General features: G+C 35.3%; 1 protein-coding gene across 3 annotated transcripts in view; it reads left to right on the top strand.

Annotated features, from left to right (window-relative positions):
* Positions 1-17,317, top strand: part of ST7L (suppression of tumorigenicity 7 like) — a 66,122-nt gene that overhangs the window by 43,377 nt on the left and 5,428 nt on the right. For all 3 annotated transcript variants that reach the window (XM_039254917.1, XM_039254916.1, XM_039254915.1), the window contains exons 12-13: positions 10,669-10,819; positions 14,703-14,795. In XM_039254917.1, the coding sequence (XP_039110848.1) occupies positions 10,669-10,819; positions 14,703-14,795 (244 nt within the window). The remainder of the gene's footprint in view (positions 1-10,668; positions 10,820-14,702; positions 14,796-17,317) is intronic.

The raw sequence follows: 17,317 nt of genomic DNA, 5'->3' as shown, positions 1-17,317 counted from the left end.
TGGGTTTGTATTTCCTTAATGACTAATGATGCTGAACATCTATCTTTTGTTTAATTAAAAAAAATTTTTTTTATAGTTTATTTATTTTTGAGATAGAGAGAGACAGAACATGAGCGGGGGAGGGGCAGAGAGAGAGAGGGAGACACAGAATCCGAAACAGGCTCCAGGCTCTGAGCTGCCAGCACAGAACCCGATGTGGGGCTTGAACCTTCAAATCGCGAGATTATGACCCTAGCCGAAGTCGGACGCTCAACCAATTGAGCCACCCAGGCACCCCCCAAAAATTTTTTTAATGTTTATTTTTGAGAGAGAGAGAGTGACAGAATGCAAGTGGGGGAGGGGCAGAGAATGAAGGAGACACAAAACCTGAAGCAGGCTCCAGGCTCTGAGCTGTCAGCACAGAGCCTGACACAGGGCTTGAAGCCACAAATCATGAGATCATGACCTGTGCCAAAGTTGGATGCTTAACCGACTGAGTCACCCATGTGCACGCGAACATCTATCTTTTAATATGCGTACCGGCTATTTGTATAGCTTCTTTAGAGAAATGTTTATTCAGATCCTTTGAATACTTTAAAATTTGTCTTTTTTAGTATAGAAGGTATTCTTTAACATTATTCTTATGGTAAGCTATTGACATTCTTAATTAATATGGTCCAAACCATTGTGAATCAACATAGTTGAAAATACCATATATATTAATTATGAAATTAACATAACTTCACTCCTGAAATGTAAACATGAGGATAGGTCATGAACCTTGCTGAGATGTGAATGCCGAAGAGTAAGTTAGGGTTATTCATTAGGTGAGTTACTCACGTGTGTGCACGAGCCTTAGCACACAGGATTCAAATTTATCCCTTAGCAAAATGATGGCTTTATAAATCATGGATGTTTAGAGATACCATAAGTGATTGAAGTTGTAAATATTAGACCCATAAATGTTATTGGTCCATGTAGATATAATTGTTGACCTAGGACATTTTACATGTCAGTTAAAATAGTGTTGTTCAGTTTTAATTTAGACTCTAACAATAGCTTGCTGCAATATTTCATTAAAGGTTTATTTTATGAGTATACTACCACCAGATTCTTCTAAGTTGTATTATTTTTATAGTTAAAATTGAAATAATTATCTTAAGAACAAAATCACAGAATAGAAAGTCCAAAAATATATCCACATGTATACTGTCCATTGATATTTGACTAAAGCACCAATACAATTCAATGGGGGAAAGGAAACTCTTTTCAACAAATAGTGGTGGGACATCTGGATGTCTGAATGGGGAAAAAGCCATGAATTTTTCTCATAGTATACATAAACATTAATTTGAAATGGATCATTGACCTAAGTCTAAAAGCTAAAAAACTATACAATATCTAGAAGAAAACATCTAAGAATATCATTGAAACTTTGGGGTATGCAAAGATTTCCAAGGAAACAAAAGGCACTTAACTGTAAAAGGAAAAAATTATAAATTGGACTTTTCAAAACCTTTAAATTCTGCTTATTGAAGACAATTTTAAGAAAATAAAGAGGAGAGGTGCCTGGTTGGCTCAGTCGGTGGAGCATGTGACTTTTGATCTTGGAGTTGTGAGTTTGAGCCTCCATGTTGGGTTGCTTAAAAATAAAATGCTTAGGGGCACCTGGGTGGCTCAGTTGGTTAAGCGTCTGACTTCAGCTCAGATCATGATCTCATGGTTCATGGGTTCAAGCCCTGCGTTGTCGAGTCTGTGCTGACAGCTAGCTCAGAGCCTGGAGCCTGTTTCAAATTCTATATCTCCCTCTCTCTCTGACCTTCCCCTGCTCACGCTGTCTCTCTCTCTCTCTCTCTCTCTCTCAGAAATAAATAAAACATTAAAAACAATTTAAAAAAATAAAATGTTTTAAAAAAAGGAAAAAATGAAAATGAAAAGGCAAGCTGCAGATAGGAAAAAATATTTGCAATTGATTTATTTGGCAAAGGACTCATATCCAAAATATGTACGTATAAAAAGACAATGTAGGGGCACCAGGATGGCTCTATCTCTTGAGCATCCAATTCTTGATTTTGACTCAGGTCATAATCTCATGACCTCATGATCCCATGATTCGTGGGATTGAACCCCACATTGGGCTCTGCACTGACAGTGGGGAGCCTGCTTAGGATCCTTTCTCTTTCTCTCTCTCTGTCCTTTCCCTGCTCATGCTCGCTCACCCCCTTTCTTTCTCAAAATAAATAAACATGAAAAAAATGTAAATCTAAAAAAACAATGTAAAATATTATCAAAAGCCTTGAACAGATACTTTGTAAAGAATACACTGGAATGCCCAGTAAACACATGAAGATGTGTTCAACATTGTTAGTTATCAGAGAAATGCAATATAAAATCACAACAAGGTATTGCTTTACACCTACCAGGGTGGCTATGATTAAAAAGACTGATAAAATGTTGGTAAGATTGTAGAGCAAATAAGAACTCTCATACTTTGCTGCTAAAAGTAAATAATGATACAACCACTTTGGAAAACTGTTTGGCAATTTCTTATAAAGTTAAACATATACACACATATGAGCCAGCAATTCTACTCCAAGGTATACACCTGATAGAAATGAAACTGTACATTCCCAAAAAGGATGTGACTGTTCGTAGCAGCTTTATTCATGATAGCCCCAAACTGGAAACAACCCAGATGTGCATTAACAAGTAGAGGGACAAATTGTGATATATTTATTCACTGGGATACTTTTCAGCAATAAAAAGAAAGAACCGATACAAGTAAAATACAGATGAATCTCAAGAATATAGTATGTACAAAAGAGTACATACTGAATGATTCCTCTTATGTGATGTCAAAACATTATCTGGGTTGGTAGAGATTAGACTAGTTGCCTCAGGTGGTCACGGTTGGAGATTAACTGGAAAGAAGAACTTCCTGGGGTGATGGAAATGTTCTATGTCTTCATTTGTGTGTTGCTTGTCTATATTTGTCAAAACTCATCAAATTTGCATGCTTAAGATTTGTGCATTTTATGGTTTTTAAATCGTACCTCAGTAACGATAAAAGAATCTGACTCAGCATGGAAAGCACTGCCAAAGTATCGTGCCTTCTGATTAAGTGCATTGATATATATGAAGCACTTAACACAATGCCTGAATGTCAGGCAACAGTACTGATCATGATGATTATTGCTTTATTACACCTCCATTACCATTTTTTGCTTCCTGCTTCCTGTTTAGGCTGTTCCTCTATGAACTCTTAGGGGTATTATTTTAGTGCTAATGGCCTTAGCATGTGTCAGATTTGGGGATTCTTTTGTTGAAATGAGGTAAAGGTGAGGATATTGAGACAGCAGTTAACTCATTTGAATTAGTTAATACCCTGAAGATAATTTATGTGTGTCTTGCAGTAGAAGCTCTTGAGGGAAGAGTAGAACATTTAAAAAGAAAACAATAACAACTTATGTACATGTTTCAGAATATGTTATCTGTAGCTTTAAAAATTATTAGTTCTTATTTTATAAGGAAAAAAAAAGCTGTTTTGTGTTGCCAAGGAACCAGACCATGCCTGGAGGCTTAAGTGCAAGGGGAATTTTAAAAATATAGAAAAGGTAAAATTCATTCTGATTGATCAAAAATTGAAGCATGTAGGATGTTCTGAGTCCCATCCACTAATAAAAGATACCAGCTCTTTAGCAGCAAGCTCACATTTTTTTCCCTTTCTTTTTTTTTATTAGAGAGAGAGAGAGGGCGCGTGAGAGAGCATGAACAAGGGAGAAGGACAGAGGGAGAGAAAGAGAGAATCTCAAACAGGCTCCATGCTCAGGGTGGAATGTGATGTGGGGCTCAATCCCTTGACGCTGGGATCAGAACCTGAGCTGAAATCAAGAGTCGGACGCTCAACCGACTGAGCCACCCAGGCATCCCTCAAGCTTACATTTCATTGCTCAAATTACCTATATTATAGCAGCATATACAAAAGATAAGAAGGAAACAGGCACTTGATTGAGACCGAGAGCATAGCAGTAGTAAAGGGAGAAATGGAGAAGTGGTGGTGAAGTCCATGACCCAAAGTTAGGGCACAGTGAAGGCTTTGCCTTTCTGTTATATTATCCTGTGGCCTAAGTGGGAGAGTTGGTCTAGAAAACACTTACCTCTTGAGGTACTTACTGCTCTGTAGGATGATGTGGAGAGAAGTTTTCCTGTGGCAAATGCCCTCTCTAGTTTCCCTTCCCTCTCCTTTCAATAGAGTATCACTTTCCCTTTGCTCCTGAAGCTGCTAGGAGTGTTATATTTTCTTTTAGTTTATTCATATAGCAATTCTGTTTATTTTCTATCTGGGATCTGTCTTTAGTCTTCCCCCAATACACATCAGTGTGGATTCTGCATTCAGCCTGCCTGTCCGATCTCATAGAATGTGCACTGAAAAAACTAATTGCAGAGATAAATTGGTTCTTGATGTGCATGACTGATCAAGAGCAAAGTACCTTAATTTCAGATGCCTTCAGAGAGATTTTTCTTTAACCTCTGCTTTTAAGAAGAAGATTATAAAGCATTATCATTACTTCAGGTCAGAATTATACTGCTTTTGGTCAAAAGCTGTTGTAAGATTTACAAAGTAATAGAAACAAAGTAATCTAAAGATAAATTATAAAGATCAAAGCAATTCAAAGTTAAAGTGAATTTCAGTGTAAGCATAGGTATGGTTTTAGAGTAAAAAAGACCATACATCATTAGGTCTTTTTTTTTTTTTTTTAACTATTTATAGGTATTTATAAGCTATTTTCCAAAGTGGCTTTATTTTATTTTATTTTTTTATTTTTAGGGAAAAGCAAGGGACTGGAATAGTCATTTGAGTATATTGTCAATAGTTGACAATTGTTCCTACAATTTCTGATTTGTTCCAGATAGAACAGGAATGACTTCAAGGTAATATGGAAGGTCCTGCGGCATATACTAGGTACCAGCCTTGGTTTATGTTTTCTACTATATTTTATTTGCTGATAATTTCCAAACCTGTATCTTAGAACTCTGGCTTCCTTCCTTGTCTATAAACTTGTATTTCTATCTGGTTGTGGAAATTTTTACCTGGATATCTGTTAGGTACCTCAGCCACTTCAACGTGTCTCAAACTGAATTTAAAAAATTTTAGTTTTAAGTTTCTTCTCCAACCTGCTTGTCCTAACGTATTTTTGTATTTTGATTTATGGCTTCATTATCATCTTCTGATCGTAAATCTTTACTTCTGCCCTTTCCAAATTACTGACTCATAACCTTTGAAATGTCTTTCAGATCTAGTCACTTACTCCATTCCCTTTGTCAGTGACCAGCGTGGGTCTTCAATACTTGTTCTTTAAAAGATTATTATTGTTATTATAAAGATGATGAGTGTTTCTTAAAAAAGAAATCAGACCCTTTAGCAGTTTATAAAATAAAAAGTCTCATTCTTTCTCTCCCAATTCTACTTCTCTTGTGCAACCACTGTTTCTGCTTGGTGTATATGATTGCCAGACATATTCTATGCATTTCTTTATTTTTGAGAGAGGGCACAAGTGGGGGAGGGGTGGAAAGAGAGGAGGGGACAGAGGATTTGAAGCGGGCTGTACACTGACAGCGTGCAAGCCTGATGTGGTGCTCAAACTCAGCCTGATGCAGGGCTTGAACTCAGGAACCATGAGATCATGACCTGAGCTCATGTCAGGAGCTCAGCTGACCGAGCTACCCAGGCGGCCCCTTTCTATGCATTTTTAAACATACAGATAAAGATATAGAAATAATTTCAAATACTTTCCATCTTTTGCTTGGATGATTAAAACATACTTCTTACTGTCTCCCTGCCATAAACCCATCTCCACTCTGGCGATTGCCAGAGTTATCTACCTAAACAGCAAAACTTGCTCTGCTTAAAGAGCTCTTCTTATTTCCTATCATCTCTCAGATAAGGACCAAGCCCTTAGTAGTGAACATATAGAACCCCTTCCCAGTCTGGGCCGGATATCTGTCTCCAACCTTACTCCTTGCTCCTTCTGCTTTGCTCCTTATCTTGTTATTCCTGAGACTGGTCATGTCTCGTCATGTCTCCTTACCTTTGTATGTATGCTCAATCTCTTCTCTTCATGACAGCTTTCTACTCATTCTTCAGGATCCTCTTCATCTGTTGCCTCCTCTATAGACGTGTCTTTTATCATTTTTCCCAAGCAGAGATAATGCCTCTCTTTTCTCTGTTCCTTCAATGCTTTAACCATGTCTTGGGTTTTGTTTTGTTTGTTTTTTGGTCTGTTTGAATGTCTCTTCCTTAGTTCCCTGTGAGCTTTTTAAAAAGCAGAACTCTTGTTTTACTTACCATTTTATGTCTGAAATGCTGCTTAGAACATAACGGACATGCAGTAAATGTTCGGTAAGTAGACATGTCTGTGCTTTAGACCTACGTTGCTATAAAGACCTAAGTTAAAGAAAGTAAAATTTTAGATCCCATCAGTTTTTGGAAATTTTAAGCCATTTTACTTAATATTTTTATAAGTTTTACTTAATGTTATTATTTTTGTCCTTTTAAGAATGATAGTACAATTTCAGCATGACCTTACTTCTTAACTTTTAAAATAACTCAGCTTTTAATGGAATATTATACAACAATTAAAAATAATGAGTTAGGTCTATATAGAGAAGGAAGAGATGTAAAGATGTACTGTTAAAAGAGATGAAGTTAAAAAGAGAGTTATATAAAAGTTTGATCCTATTTTTAAGGATGTTATGCTTAAAGAAATCCAGACAAATATAACTTGGATTATCTTTTTTTCTTTATTCTTTTATTCTCCAACCTGTTAATACATTATTTCTCCTGTGTAACTCTGCAATGTTTGGATTTCTGCACACTAAGCATGTACTTTCAGAAGCAGAAAAAAAAGACCAAAACCAAACCAGCCACTCTTCTGTTTTCAACCTCTTCTATTCTTATTCATGGAAAAGTAAAGTCTAGGTAGAAGTTTGTTTTGTTTTGTTTTTCAGAAGTTTGTTTTTGTTTTCTGTTTGCCCAGAGAGTTAAACAATATCTTTCAATAAAAACTGAACTATAAGTATGAGTTTGAAGACATTTTAGCTATCTATATCAGATCAAGTCAGTTAGTTAGTGTTTAAATGCCTACTTTGGTTAGTGTAGTGTGCTAGCTACTATAGTAGAATATGAAAGATGTGATTTCTATTGTGTAGTAACTTACAGCTTCTACTGGCTAGGAGGAATTCCTGAGTAGCAGTTTGTGAAGGAAATAAAATAAGTAATAATCCTTTAATTATCTATTCTCCTTAAACTGAAAATTTTCCCATATATTTTGAGGGTGCAGTCTTATTTCAGTGTTTTATTAGAAATGGAAAAATAAAAATTGCTTTGTCTTAAAGTCAAATTGGACAGGACATTTGGTGGTAGGTAAGACATGATAATGAAAAATCAAATGACATAAGAGAGATTTTTTTTCATGATTGAATAGCAAAGATTTTAAAATATAAGCCCCCGAAGTATCATTTCTTAATAAGTGTGCCATATGTGTTTGATTATTATTAGAATTGTCACTTAGATTATTAAGCAGTGAAAATATAGATATATAATTGCTGTTCAAGAAAGTATTTTCTTGACGTATTAAGTTGATTTTTACTGGATAAATTGTTAACTGAGTATCTTTTGCTTCCCATTTGCTAAGTGATGACCAAGATAGGGTTTCGTTTAAAGCTTTAAAGCTTCGGGGTTCTAAAACTCATCGAAAATAATTTGGGATATTTTGTCTCCTCTACTTGCTAAATGAAGCAGAGTTTTAATAGATAGAAAGGGCTTGGTTTATTTATTAAAACAGTTTTCTTCTGAAAATGAGATACTCTTTTTATGATGGAGATTCCACTGTGATTGCTGCATTTTCTTTGCTTCCTACTGAAGAAGCTCTTAGTGCACTTGCTAAGAACATAAGGAGTCATGTCAGAGGTCAGCTATTTGAGTCCATTTTCCCACAGCCGCCTGGTGCGAGTGATCTTTTACTGTGTTTTAAAAAAATGGGCAAGGATTAGAGGGGATTAGAAAGAATATTACCCTCCTGAGTATAGGCCCAAGGCACTAAGGGGAGAGAACCCAACCAGGCAGCAAATGGGCTTTGCTTGACCAGGACACAACCTCTGCTGCATTCCTTTAAGAAACTGAATGGGAAATGTTAAGTCCCCAAACTGGATTAGTAAATAATCTCATAGCTTGTGACATCTGCTAAAATAAATTGATGAGTAGACTGCATTCTTACACTTTGAGGAAAGAGCCAGAGACATCAAGATTAAGAGGAGCTATTTTTTTTTTTTTTTGGCTTTATTGAGGTATAGAAGTAAGAGTAATTAAAGATGAGCATTAAGCTCAGTGAGTGTTGGAAAAGCACATTTCATAAATAAAAAAGAAAAAGTTATTTTAGATATATTGATATAATGTATACATATATATTGATTAATAACCTAAGGCTTAAATTTTGAAGTCACTACACCTTTTTCTTTCTCCCTGCTTGTAGCAGTTTTACAATGTGTTTCACAAATTCAGCTGTTTAATTTGTGCTGTTGATCTCCTTAGTTTGTATAACAACCTGAGGAACTAGAATTTGAAGTGCGAGAATGTATCATTTATGACACTTCTCAGGAATGTTTCTCTTTTTATCTTTCATAACAGAAGTTAATGTGGTTTAGAATTTATGACACATAATTTGCTATCAAATGATATAGAACCAAAGAGGTTGTTTCTAACTATTTTAATAGGGGAAGTGTACTCTGGTCTTAGTCTTTGGAGGAAGTATTTAGCTAACTAAATATTTTTGAAGGTTTTGTTTTAACTTGACCACTTTAATAGTAAAGGTGATATACAGGTGGTTAATTTTGTATCTTCATGTAATTAGTACATTTGATTATATTGCTTTTGTTGTGGATTGCAATATTAAGGCAAGTATTTTCTTTAAGAATTTAAGATAGCATTTAATTTTCATGTGTGAGTAAGAACTGATAGCTTATAATTTCTTTAACAGGCATATCCACGAATTCCTTAAATGCATCTTGAGCTGTACTTTCTTAGCCTTGTTGAAGCTGGCCTGTACTCCAACCCCTGTTTTATCCCACCCCACCGCCCAATCTGTTCATCCACATTTTACCCATCTTTATCTATAAGCTCAAATCCTGAATTCGATCAAGGGGTTTATTTTCAACTCCTAAATCATAATCAATACCTCCTAAACATAGAGTTAGCATATAATCCAGCACTTCCACTGCTAGGTGAATACCCAAGAGAGATGAAAACTTATGTTCACATAAAACCTAGTATGTGAATGTTTATCACAGCATTATTCATAATAGCCAAAAGGTGAAAACAATCAAATGTCTATCAAATAATGAATGGATAAACAGATGTGGTATATCCAAATCATGGAATATTATTCAACTGCGAAAAAGGAATGAGGTGCCGATATATGATACAACATGGGTGTACCATGAAGACATTATGCTAAGTGAAAGAAACCAATTACAATAGACCATATATTATGCAATTCTTTTTGTGTGAAATAACCAGAACAGGCGAATGTATAGAGATGCAAATTAGATTAGTGGTTGCTTAGGCCTTGGGGGGATGGGGGTTAGAGGGGAATAAGAGGATGCGGATTCTTTTCAAGGTGATGAAAATGTTCTAAAATTGTGGTAATGGTTATATATATATATCTGTGAATATCCTAAAAGCCACTGAACTGTACATTTTAAATGGGTGAAGCATAAGGTCTGTAAATTATATCTCAATATAATTAGAAAATATATTATAAAAATATATTAAAAATATATATTAGAAAACATGAATACCTTCTATCCAAATTCCGTATACACTGTTTATGTCTCTAATAAAGCATAGTCTTGTTGTAATTATTAACCTAAGAAATCTGTCTTTCTCATGACATTAGGAAGCTCCAGAGAATGTAGTGTTTCCTAACAGATATAGTACTTCCACCCAGTAAATATTCATTTTTTTTAATGTTTTATTTATTTCGAGGAGAGAGAGAGAGAAAGACAGCGTGAGCAGGGGAGGGTCAGAGAGAGAGGGAGTCACAGACTGAAACAGGCTCCAGGCTCTGAGCTGGCTGTCAGCACAGAGCCCGATGCGGGGCTCGAACCCACGAACCGCGAGATCATGACCTAAGCGAAAGTCAGACGCTTAACCGACTAAGCCACTCAGGCGCCCCGCACCCATTAAATATTCATTTAATTGAACACATTCACAATTAAATTCCCCACTTGTAAAATGGGAATAAGAGAAAAAAGAATTGAATGTCACCACAAAGTTTTTTTCCAAAATTGTATGATTTTTGTACTTAATTCTCTTTCAGAAAAATAGATATTTGCTTTCACATCATTTGCTTAGCTTGAGTTTCCATTTTGCATTTAGCAAGGTCATACATAAGCCATTTATCCCTTTATTTCTGCCTGTAGGAATATTCTGATCTTTGGAATTTGCGTATATAAGCATTTTATACACACACTATCAGTATGATCCTCTTGTCATCTCAGCTAGCTTAATGTGTGTTTTTTAAATCAAATTGACTTTATAAAATTTGAATCTACATTTTTTTGTTTGAATGTAACATAATTTAATTTTTTTCTTTTCTGTGGTGTGTCTGTGTGTGTATGTTACTTTTCTAGTATTTACTAGAGATGAAAAGTCTAATTTTACCTCCAGAACACATTCTGAAACGGGGTGACAGTGAAGCAATCGCCTATGCTTTCTTCCATCTTCAGCACTGGAAGAGGATTGAAGGTGCACTTAATCTGTTACAGTGCACGTGGGAAGGCAGTGAGTATTCTTTTTCAAATGTCCAACTATCTCTCAGATTATTCATTGCATTCACAGGCAGCTTTTTAAAATGAGATTATCTGAGTGTCCCTAAGGATTTGTTGTTCGGATTGGTTTCAAAGTGAACTCAGAGGTGTTTATTTGGTTTATTGGTAGGAGAAATGCTTAATGTACTTAATATTGATGTCACAATTAGGAAAAGCAGAATGAGAAACCGTTATGATGTTCTGCCATATGTTCATTTAAATTACATATTTGTAAGGAAAGAAAATGAAAACTTACATCCCTTGCTTCATAAGCTCTTTATGTGGTTGAGTTATTGTTCTAATATTTTTAAGTTAGATTTTTTGCTTTATTTTCAGGTGTATACATCATGAAACTATTTTCCTCACAACTAATATCAAATCTATTCTTTTTTTTCAATCTATTTTTATTGTGGTAAAATACATATAACATAGAAGTTACCATTTTAACTATTTTTTTTTTAATTTAAAAAATTGTTTTAAGATTTTATTTTATTTTATTAAGTTTATTTATTTATGTTGAGAGAGAGAGCATGAGTGGGATAGGGACAGAAAGGGCGGGAGAGAGAATTCCAAGCAGGCTCCTCACTGTCAGCGTAGGGTCTGACATGGGGCTTGAATCCACAAACTGTGAGATCATGACCTGAACCAAATTCAAGAGTCGGATGCTTAACTTACTGAGCCGCTCAGATGCACCAAGATTTTATTTTTAAGTTGTCTCTACACCCAGCGTGGGACTCGAATGCACAACCCCGAGATCAATTCTACCCACTGAGCCAGCCAAGCACTTCCATTCTAGCCATTTTAAAATGTATAGTTCGGTGATGTTATATACATTCACATTATCGTACAGCTATTACCATCTGCTGTCCCCAGAACTTTTTCATCATCCCAGACTGAAATCCTGTACCCATCAGATAATGATTCCCCATTCTTCCTTCCTCTCCAGATCTTGGTAATGATTCTGTCTCTATAAGTTTGACTAGCGTTAGGTATCTTCTGTAATAAAATCATAACAATATTTATATCTTTAAATCAGGCTTACTTCACTTAGCATAATGTTGTAGCATATGTTAAAAAATCATTCCTTTTCAGGGCTGAATAATCTTCCATTGTATATATACACCATACTTTGTTTATATATTCATCTGTCAGTGGACATTTGGGTTGTTTCCACCTTTTGGCTATTAAGAATAATCCTCCTATGAACATGGGGGTACAAATATCTGTTCAAGTTCCTACTTTCAGTTCTTTTGGGTGTATACCTAGAAATGGAACTGGTAGGTTATATAATTCTATGTTCATTGTTTTGAGGAACTGTCATACTACTTTCTGTGGCAAATACATCCATTTACATTCCACCAGCAATGCACAAGGTTTTCACTTTCTCTGTGTCCTTGCCAACACTTGTTCTTTTTTTTTTTATATATACTAGCTATCCTGATGGGTGTGAAGTGGTATATCATTGTGGTTTTGATTTGTATTTTCCTAATAATTAGTGTTGTTGAACATTTTTTAATGTGCTAATTGGCCATTTGTATATCTTCTTTGGACACCTAGGTTGTTTTTCAACTAACTACCAGATTTCTTGTTTGTAACTTCTTAAAATCACTTAGAAAATGAAAAAGCTTAATCAAAGTATTTTATCAGTTGAATTCTTATAATGATTGTCTTGGAAAGTGCACTTCTCCTATCGATAAAAGTTCAAACATAAATTCAATACTCATTAACTAGACTTGGTTGATCCCCCTTAGTTCCCAAACTTCGCACTGAGGCACCTTAGGGCATTGCGGCAAATTCACAAGAGTGCCATGGCATATTTTAAAATTTCAGTGGAAACAACAGTAACACTCAAAATGTGTCAAGACATTCAAACTGTTAGCGCCACATAGTTCAAGGTTTCATCATTAGGTGGCTCTCCATTCTCTTTCTTTTGATGTTGTCGTAGCTTTGCAAAGCTGGGTTTTTTATTAGTTGCTGTGATTTAAAAAAGTACCACACAAAAAAAATCAGTGTGGAACAGGAAATGGTGATGGCGGTGTCCAACCTGATTCCAAGGTCTGAAAAGGTATGCAGTACCCAACAGGTACATACATCCCACTAGTAAGAAAAGATGGTTCTTTAAAAATGAAATAATTGGGGGCACCTGGCTGGCTCAGTCAGTGGAGCATGTGACTCTTGATCTTGGAGTTGTGGGCTTAAGCCCCACATGGGTGTAGAGATTACTTTAAAAACTTAAAATATTTTAAAAAATGAAATAATTATTTTTTTCCCTTTAATTTAAATGGTGTGTGTGTGTGTGTGTGTGTGTGTGTGTGTGTGTATTTGTGTTTTAATCACTGCTAAGTGTTAGGACATAAACCTTAGAGTTGTTTGGATCCGCTACTTAAGTGGAATTGTTAGGTATTTCTTTCAGCCTAGGGGCATCATAAAAAATTACTGAGACACGAAGGGCACCATGTATCCTTGAAGCAAAGAGAAGAGACTCTTGCTAAGAGTCAGACACTGTGCTTATCCCTGACAATATGCAGATTAATGAAATTGGGACTAATAAAACAGAATGTCTTTTTGTAATTAGGCTGCCTTTTGCTTTTTCTTTAGTAGTCTATAAGCTCAAAGGCTGGTACTCATTGATTTTGTATGTGTCTTCAGTACCTAATGTTCTGCCTGGCACATAAGAGGTTTTCAATAAGTATGTGACTTACACTGAATTTCATAAATAATCTTTATGAATGATTTTTCTAGTGTTTCCATTGATTCGCTCTGTGACTTTGGACAAATCCCTACTTTTTATTGTGGCAGAACAAAATTTATATTTGGTAAAACAGAGAGAGAGACAGAACGTGAGCAGAAGAGAGGCAGAGAGACAGGGAGAGAGAGAATGCCAAGCAGGCTCCGTGTTTTCAGCACAGAGCCTGATGCTGGGTTTGATCCCATGAACTGAGAGATCGTGACTTGAGCTGAAAACAAGAGCAGGACACTTAACCAACTGAGCCACCTATTCACCCCTTGACAAAAGTTTATAGAGCTAAGCCCTAAAGCACTAAAACAAAAGCACTAAAACAAAAACTTAATCACAATTTTGATGAATAGTTAAGTAGTTAAATAGGTAAATAGGTAAATAAAGATTCCTCCTTTAAGAAGTCTTCAAGAGTTGGTGATAATCTAGATCAGGAATAGGTAAACTTTTTCTGTAAAGAGCCATATGGTAAATATTTAGTCTTGGTGAGCCATAGTCTCTGTTATAGCTACCCAGCTCTTGTAGCATGAAAGCAGCCTAACATAATATATAAATGAACAAACAGGTTTAACCATCTGTATTCTAATAATATTTTATTTACAAACATAAATAGTGGTCCAGGTCTGGCCAAAGGGCCATACTTTGGTGACCTCTGATCTAAATTACATTCTGCTTGTAGAAAACTTTGATGACATCTAACACATGAAGTTAGGAGCCATTGGGAACTCTTTCTGGGTTGCCAACAGTCTTGGTAACAACAGTGATACATGCTGCAATTTTATGAAGATTCCTGGAAGAAAAGGAATTCATATCCACAGAGTTAAGTCTGTTTTGTTTGTAGTGAGGAGACAGAGTCAGGAAGGACCCAGCCAGCCTTATTATCCACTACTCCCTTTAGTTTTATTCCAGACCATTCACTATTCTCTGAATAAATCTTATCCTTCCCCTTATTCCTTCTTTTGCTTCCCTTGTTTCTTTCATCTAAAAGATATCTCTAAAGAAATTAATACATGCTATATGAAAATTTTGTAGAAATATGTCTCCACGGTAGCTTTGATCTGTAGTATGGGATGAAAGTGAGTCTGAATTGAATGTCAAACTATGTATTTTTTTTCCTCAGCTTTTAGAATGATTCCATACCCTTTAGAGAAAGGCCATCTATTTTACCCATATCCCAGCTGCACAGAGACTGCTGATAGAGAGCTATTACCTAGTAAGTAAATATTCTAGTTTTCCTAAACTTAACAGTAGTTGTGAGATTGTTTTTCATAGTATTTTCTCATAATAAAAATGCCTTTGGTTGAAATTCACGATACTGTTTAAAGTACTACTATTTTAGCCATTTCTTGGATGTAGTTGCAAAATTCAGTTCATTCCCATATATTTTTGGGGTAAAACACTGTGTAAGATGTGATAAAGAACACAAAAATTAAAGATATTTTAAAGAACAGTCAACTTATAAACATTTAAAGAAGAAATAATACCATTCCTTCACAAACTCTTTTCAGAAAATAAAAGAGGAAGGAACATTTCCCAGCTTATTCTGCAAGACCAGTATGACCCTGATACCAAAACCAATGACATTACAAGAAAATCATAGAACAATATCCCATGAACAATATCTCATGAATACAGACACAAACACATTCAACAAAATATTAGCAAACTCAATCCAGGCACACATGACCAAGTGGGATTTACCTCACAAATGCAAGTGGTTTAACATCTGAAAGGCAAAGCACCATGTTATTAGAACAAATGACAACAGATGCAAAGAAGGGGTCTGACAAAAACCTAACACCCATTCGTGATTAAAAATTTGGACAAACTAGGAATAAAAGAGAATTTCCTTAACCTGATAAAGAGCATCTACGAAAACCCCACAGCTGACATCATACTTAAAAGGTGAAAGACTGAATGCTTTCTCCCTAAGTCAGGAATCAGGCAAGGATGTCTGCCCCTCCCACTTCTCTTCAGCATTGTACTGCGGGCCTACTCAGTGCAATCAAGCAAAAAATAAATAAATAAAAAACATTCCTATTGGAAAGGATGAAGAAAAACAATCTCTATTCATAGATGACATCATCTTCTATGTAGGAAATCCTAAGAAATTCATAAAAATACTATTAGAACTAATAAACAAGTTCAACAAAGTTGCAGGAATTAATATCAGCATATAAAACTCAGTTGCATATTTATATACTGGCAGTGAAGAATCAATCCAAAAATGAAATTTGAAAAACATTTCTAATCATAGTGGCATCAAAAAGAAGACACAATTTAGGAATAATTTGACAAAAGAAGTGCAAGGCTTACATACTTAAAAAAATACATAATTTGCTGGGAGGAATTAAAGACAAATCTAAGTAAATGGAGAGACGTTCCATGCTTATTGATTGGAAGGCTCGATATTATTTATATGGCAATTCTCTCCAAACTGATCTATGGATTTAATACAATCCCTATCAAAATCCCAGGAGGGATTTTGCAAAAATTGATTCCAAAATTTATATGGAAAGGTAAAAGACTCAGAATAGTCAAAACAATCTTTACAAAGAATGAAATTGGAGAGACAACAGTTTGTAGTTTTAAGAGGAGTCATAAACTTAGGAGGAGAACCAGAAATACGTAGGGTTATGATTGCTGAAAGTCCCATCGAGTCCCTGCTTTTAGGAAGCCAAACTTCTCAGAAGAATGGTCTATATTTATTTGTCCAAGTTGCACTATTTCTTTCTGTGAACTGGTAAATTTCTGTTTTTTTCTTTTTATGATTTAACCAATAAATAAGCATGCAGAAGGTTATAAACGCTAGCACCATGCTTCCTTATGTAGTATAAACCTGTGCCATGGTTTTTACAGTTCTGGGGTCATTAGAACTCAAGTCTGACGAGGAAAGTTGCAGTTTTACAAACACCAAATTTAGTGAACTGAAAAGTTCAGTCAGATAGATGAAAGTTTAGGAGAGATTATGGAAGTTGAGTATGTTGATATTTTTCTCCCAGATCCTTTTATTTTCTTCCACCCTCTGAGATAAGTTATCTGTCTTTTCTTTGAACTCTCAAAGTATTTTGTGAACTTCTTAACTTCCCCCTTCTAGATTGTAAACTCAAAGGCCAGGGTCCTCTTTATCATCCCTCTAGGCATCTCTGTAGTGTTCCCCGTGAAAATTGGTATTCAGTAAAGATTTTAATTAGTCAAATTTATTAATGCATTCTTATAAACATGCCAAGTACATTGTAAGTACTCAACAAAATATTAAACATTAGCATCTTTTCCTCCGTATCCGACTCCAAACTCCTCAACTGCTCACGAGTTAATACAAAGACTGATAAACAATGTGTTAAGTGCTGTGTGTATGGAATAGATTATAAGGAAGCTGGAATGGGGAGTGCTGTCTCTCTAAGGTCAGGGATGATTCCTAAATCTGACTTGAATGACTTGAAGAATGGTAAATCCAGCATATACAGCACAAGGAGTAAGTTTGGGAACAGGAGTAGGGGAAGTAAATAAATTCAGGCTTTGAATATGTTGCATGTAACATTTCACCCATGTCCACACATGTGTGCGCGCATATGTGTGTATGTGCATGCTTAAATATCTTATTACATAATCTGTTTCACACACACACACACATATACATATTCTTTATATTTCTAAATAATATATGATTCTAAGATATGTTTATAAGAAATATATGTATATTAAATATATGTGGATTATAGAAATAGTAAGTGT

The sequence above is a fragment of the Hyaena hyaena genome, unplaced genomic scaffold, assembly GCF_003009895.1.
Source record: "Hyaena hyaena isolate Hyena2069 unplaced genomic scaffold, ASM300989v1 scaffold_505, whole genome shotgun sequence".
In the NCBI taxonomy this organism is placed as follows: Eukaryota; Metazoa; Chordata; class Mammalia; order Carnivora; family Hyaenidae; genus Hyaena; species Hyaena hyaena.
This window is presented reverse-complemented; position numbering and strand designations above follow the sequence as displayed.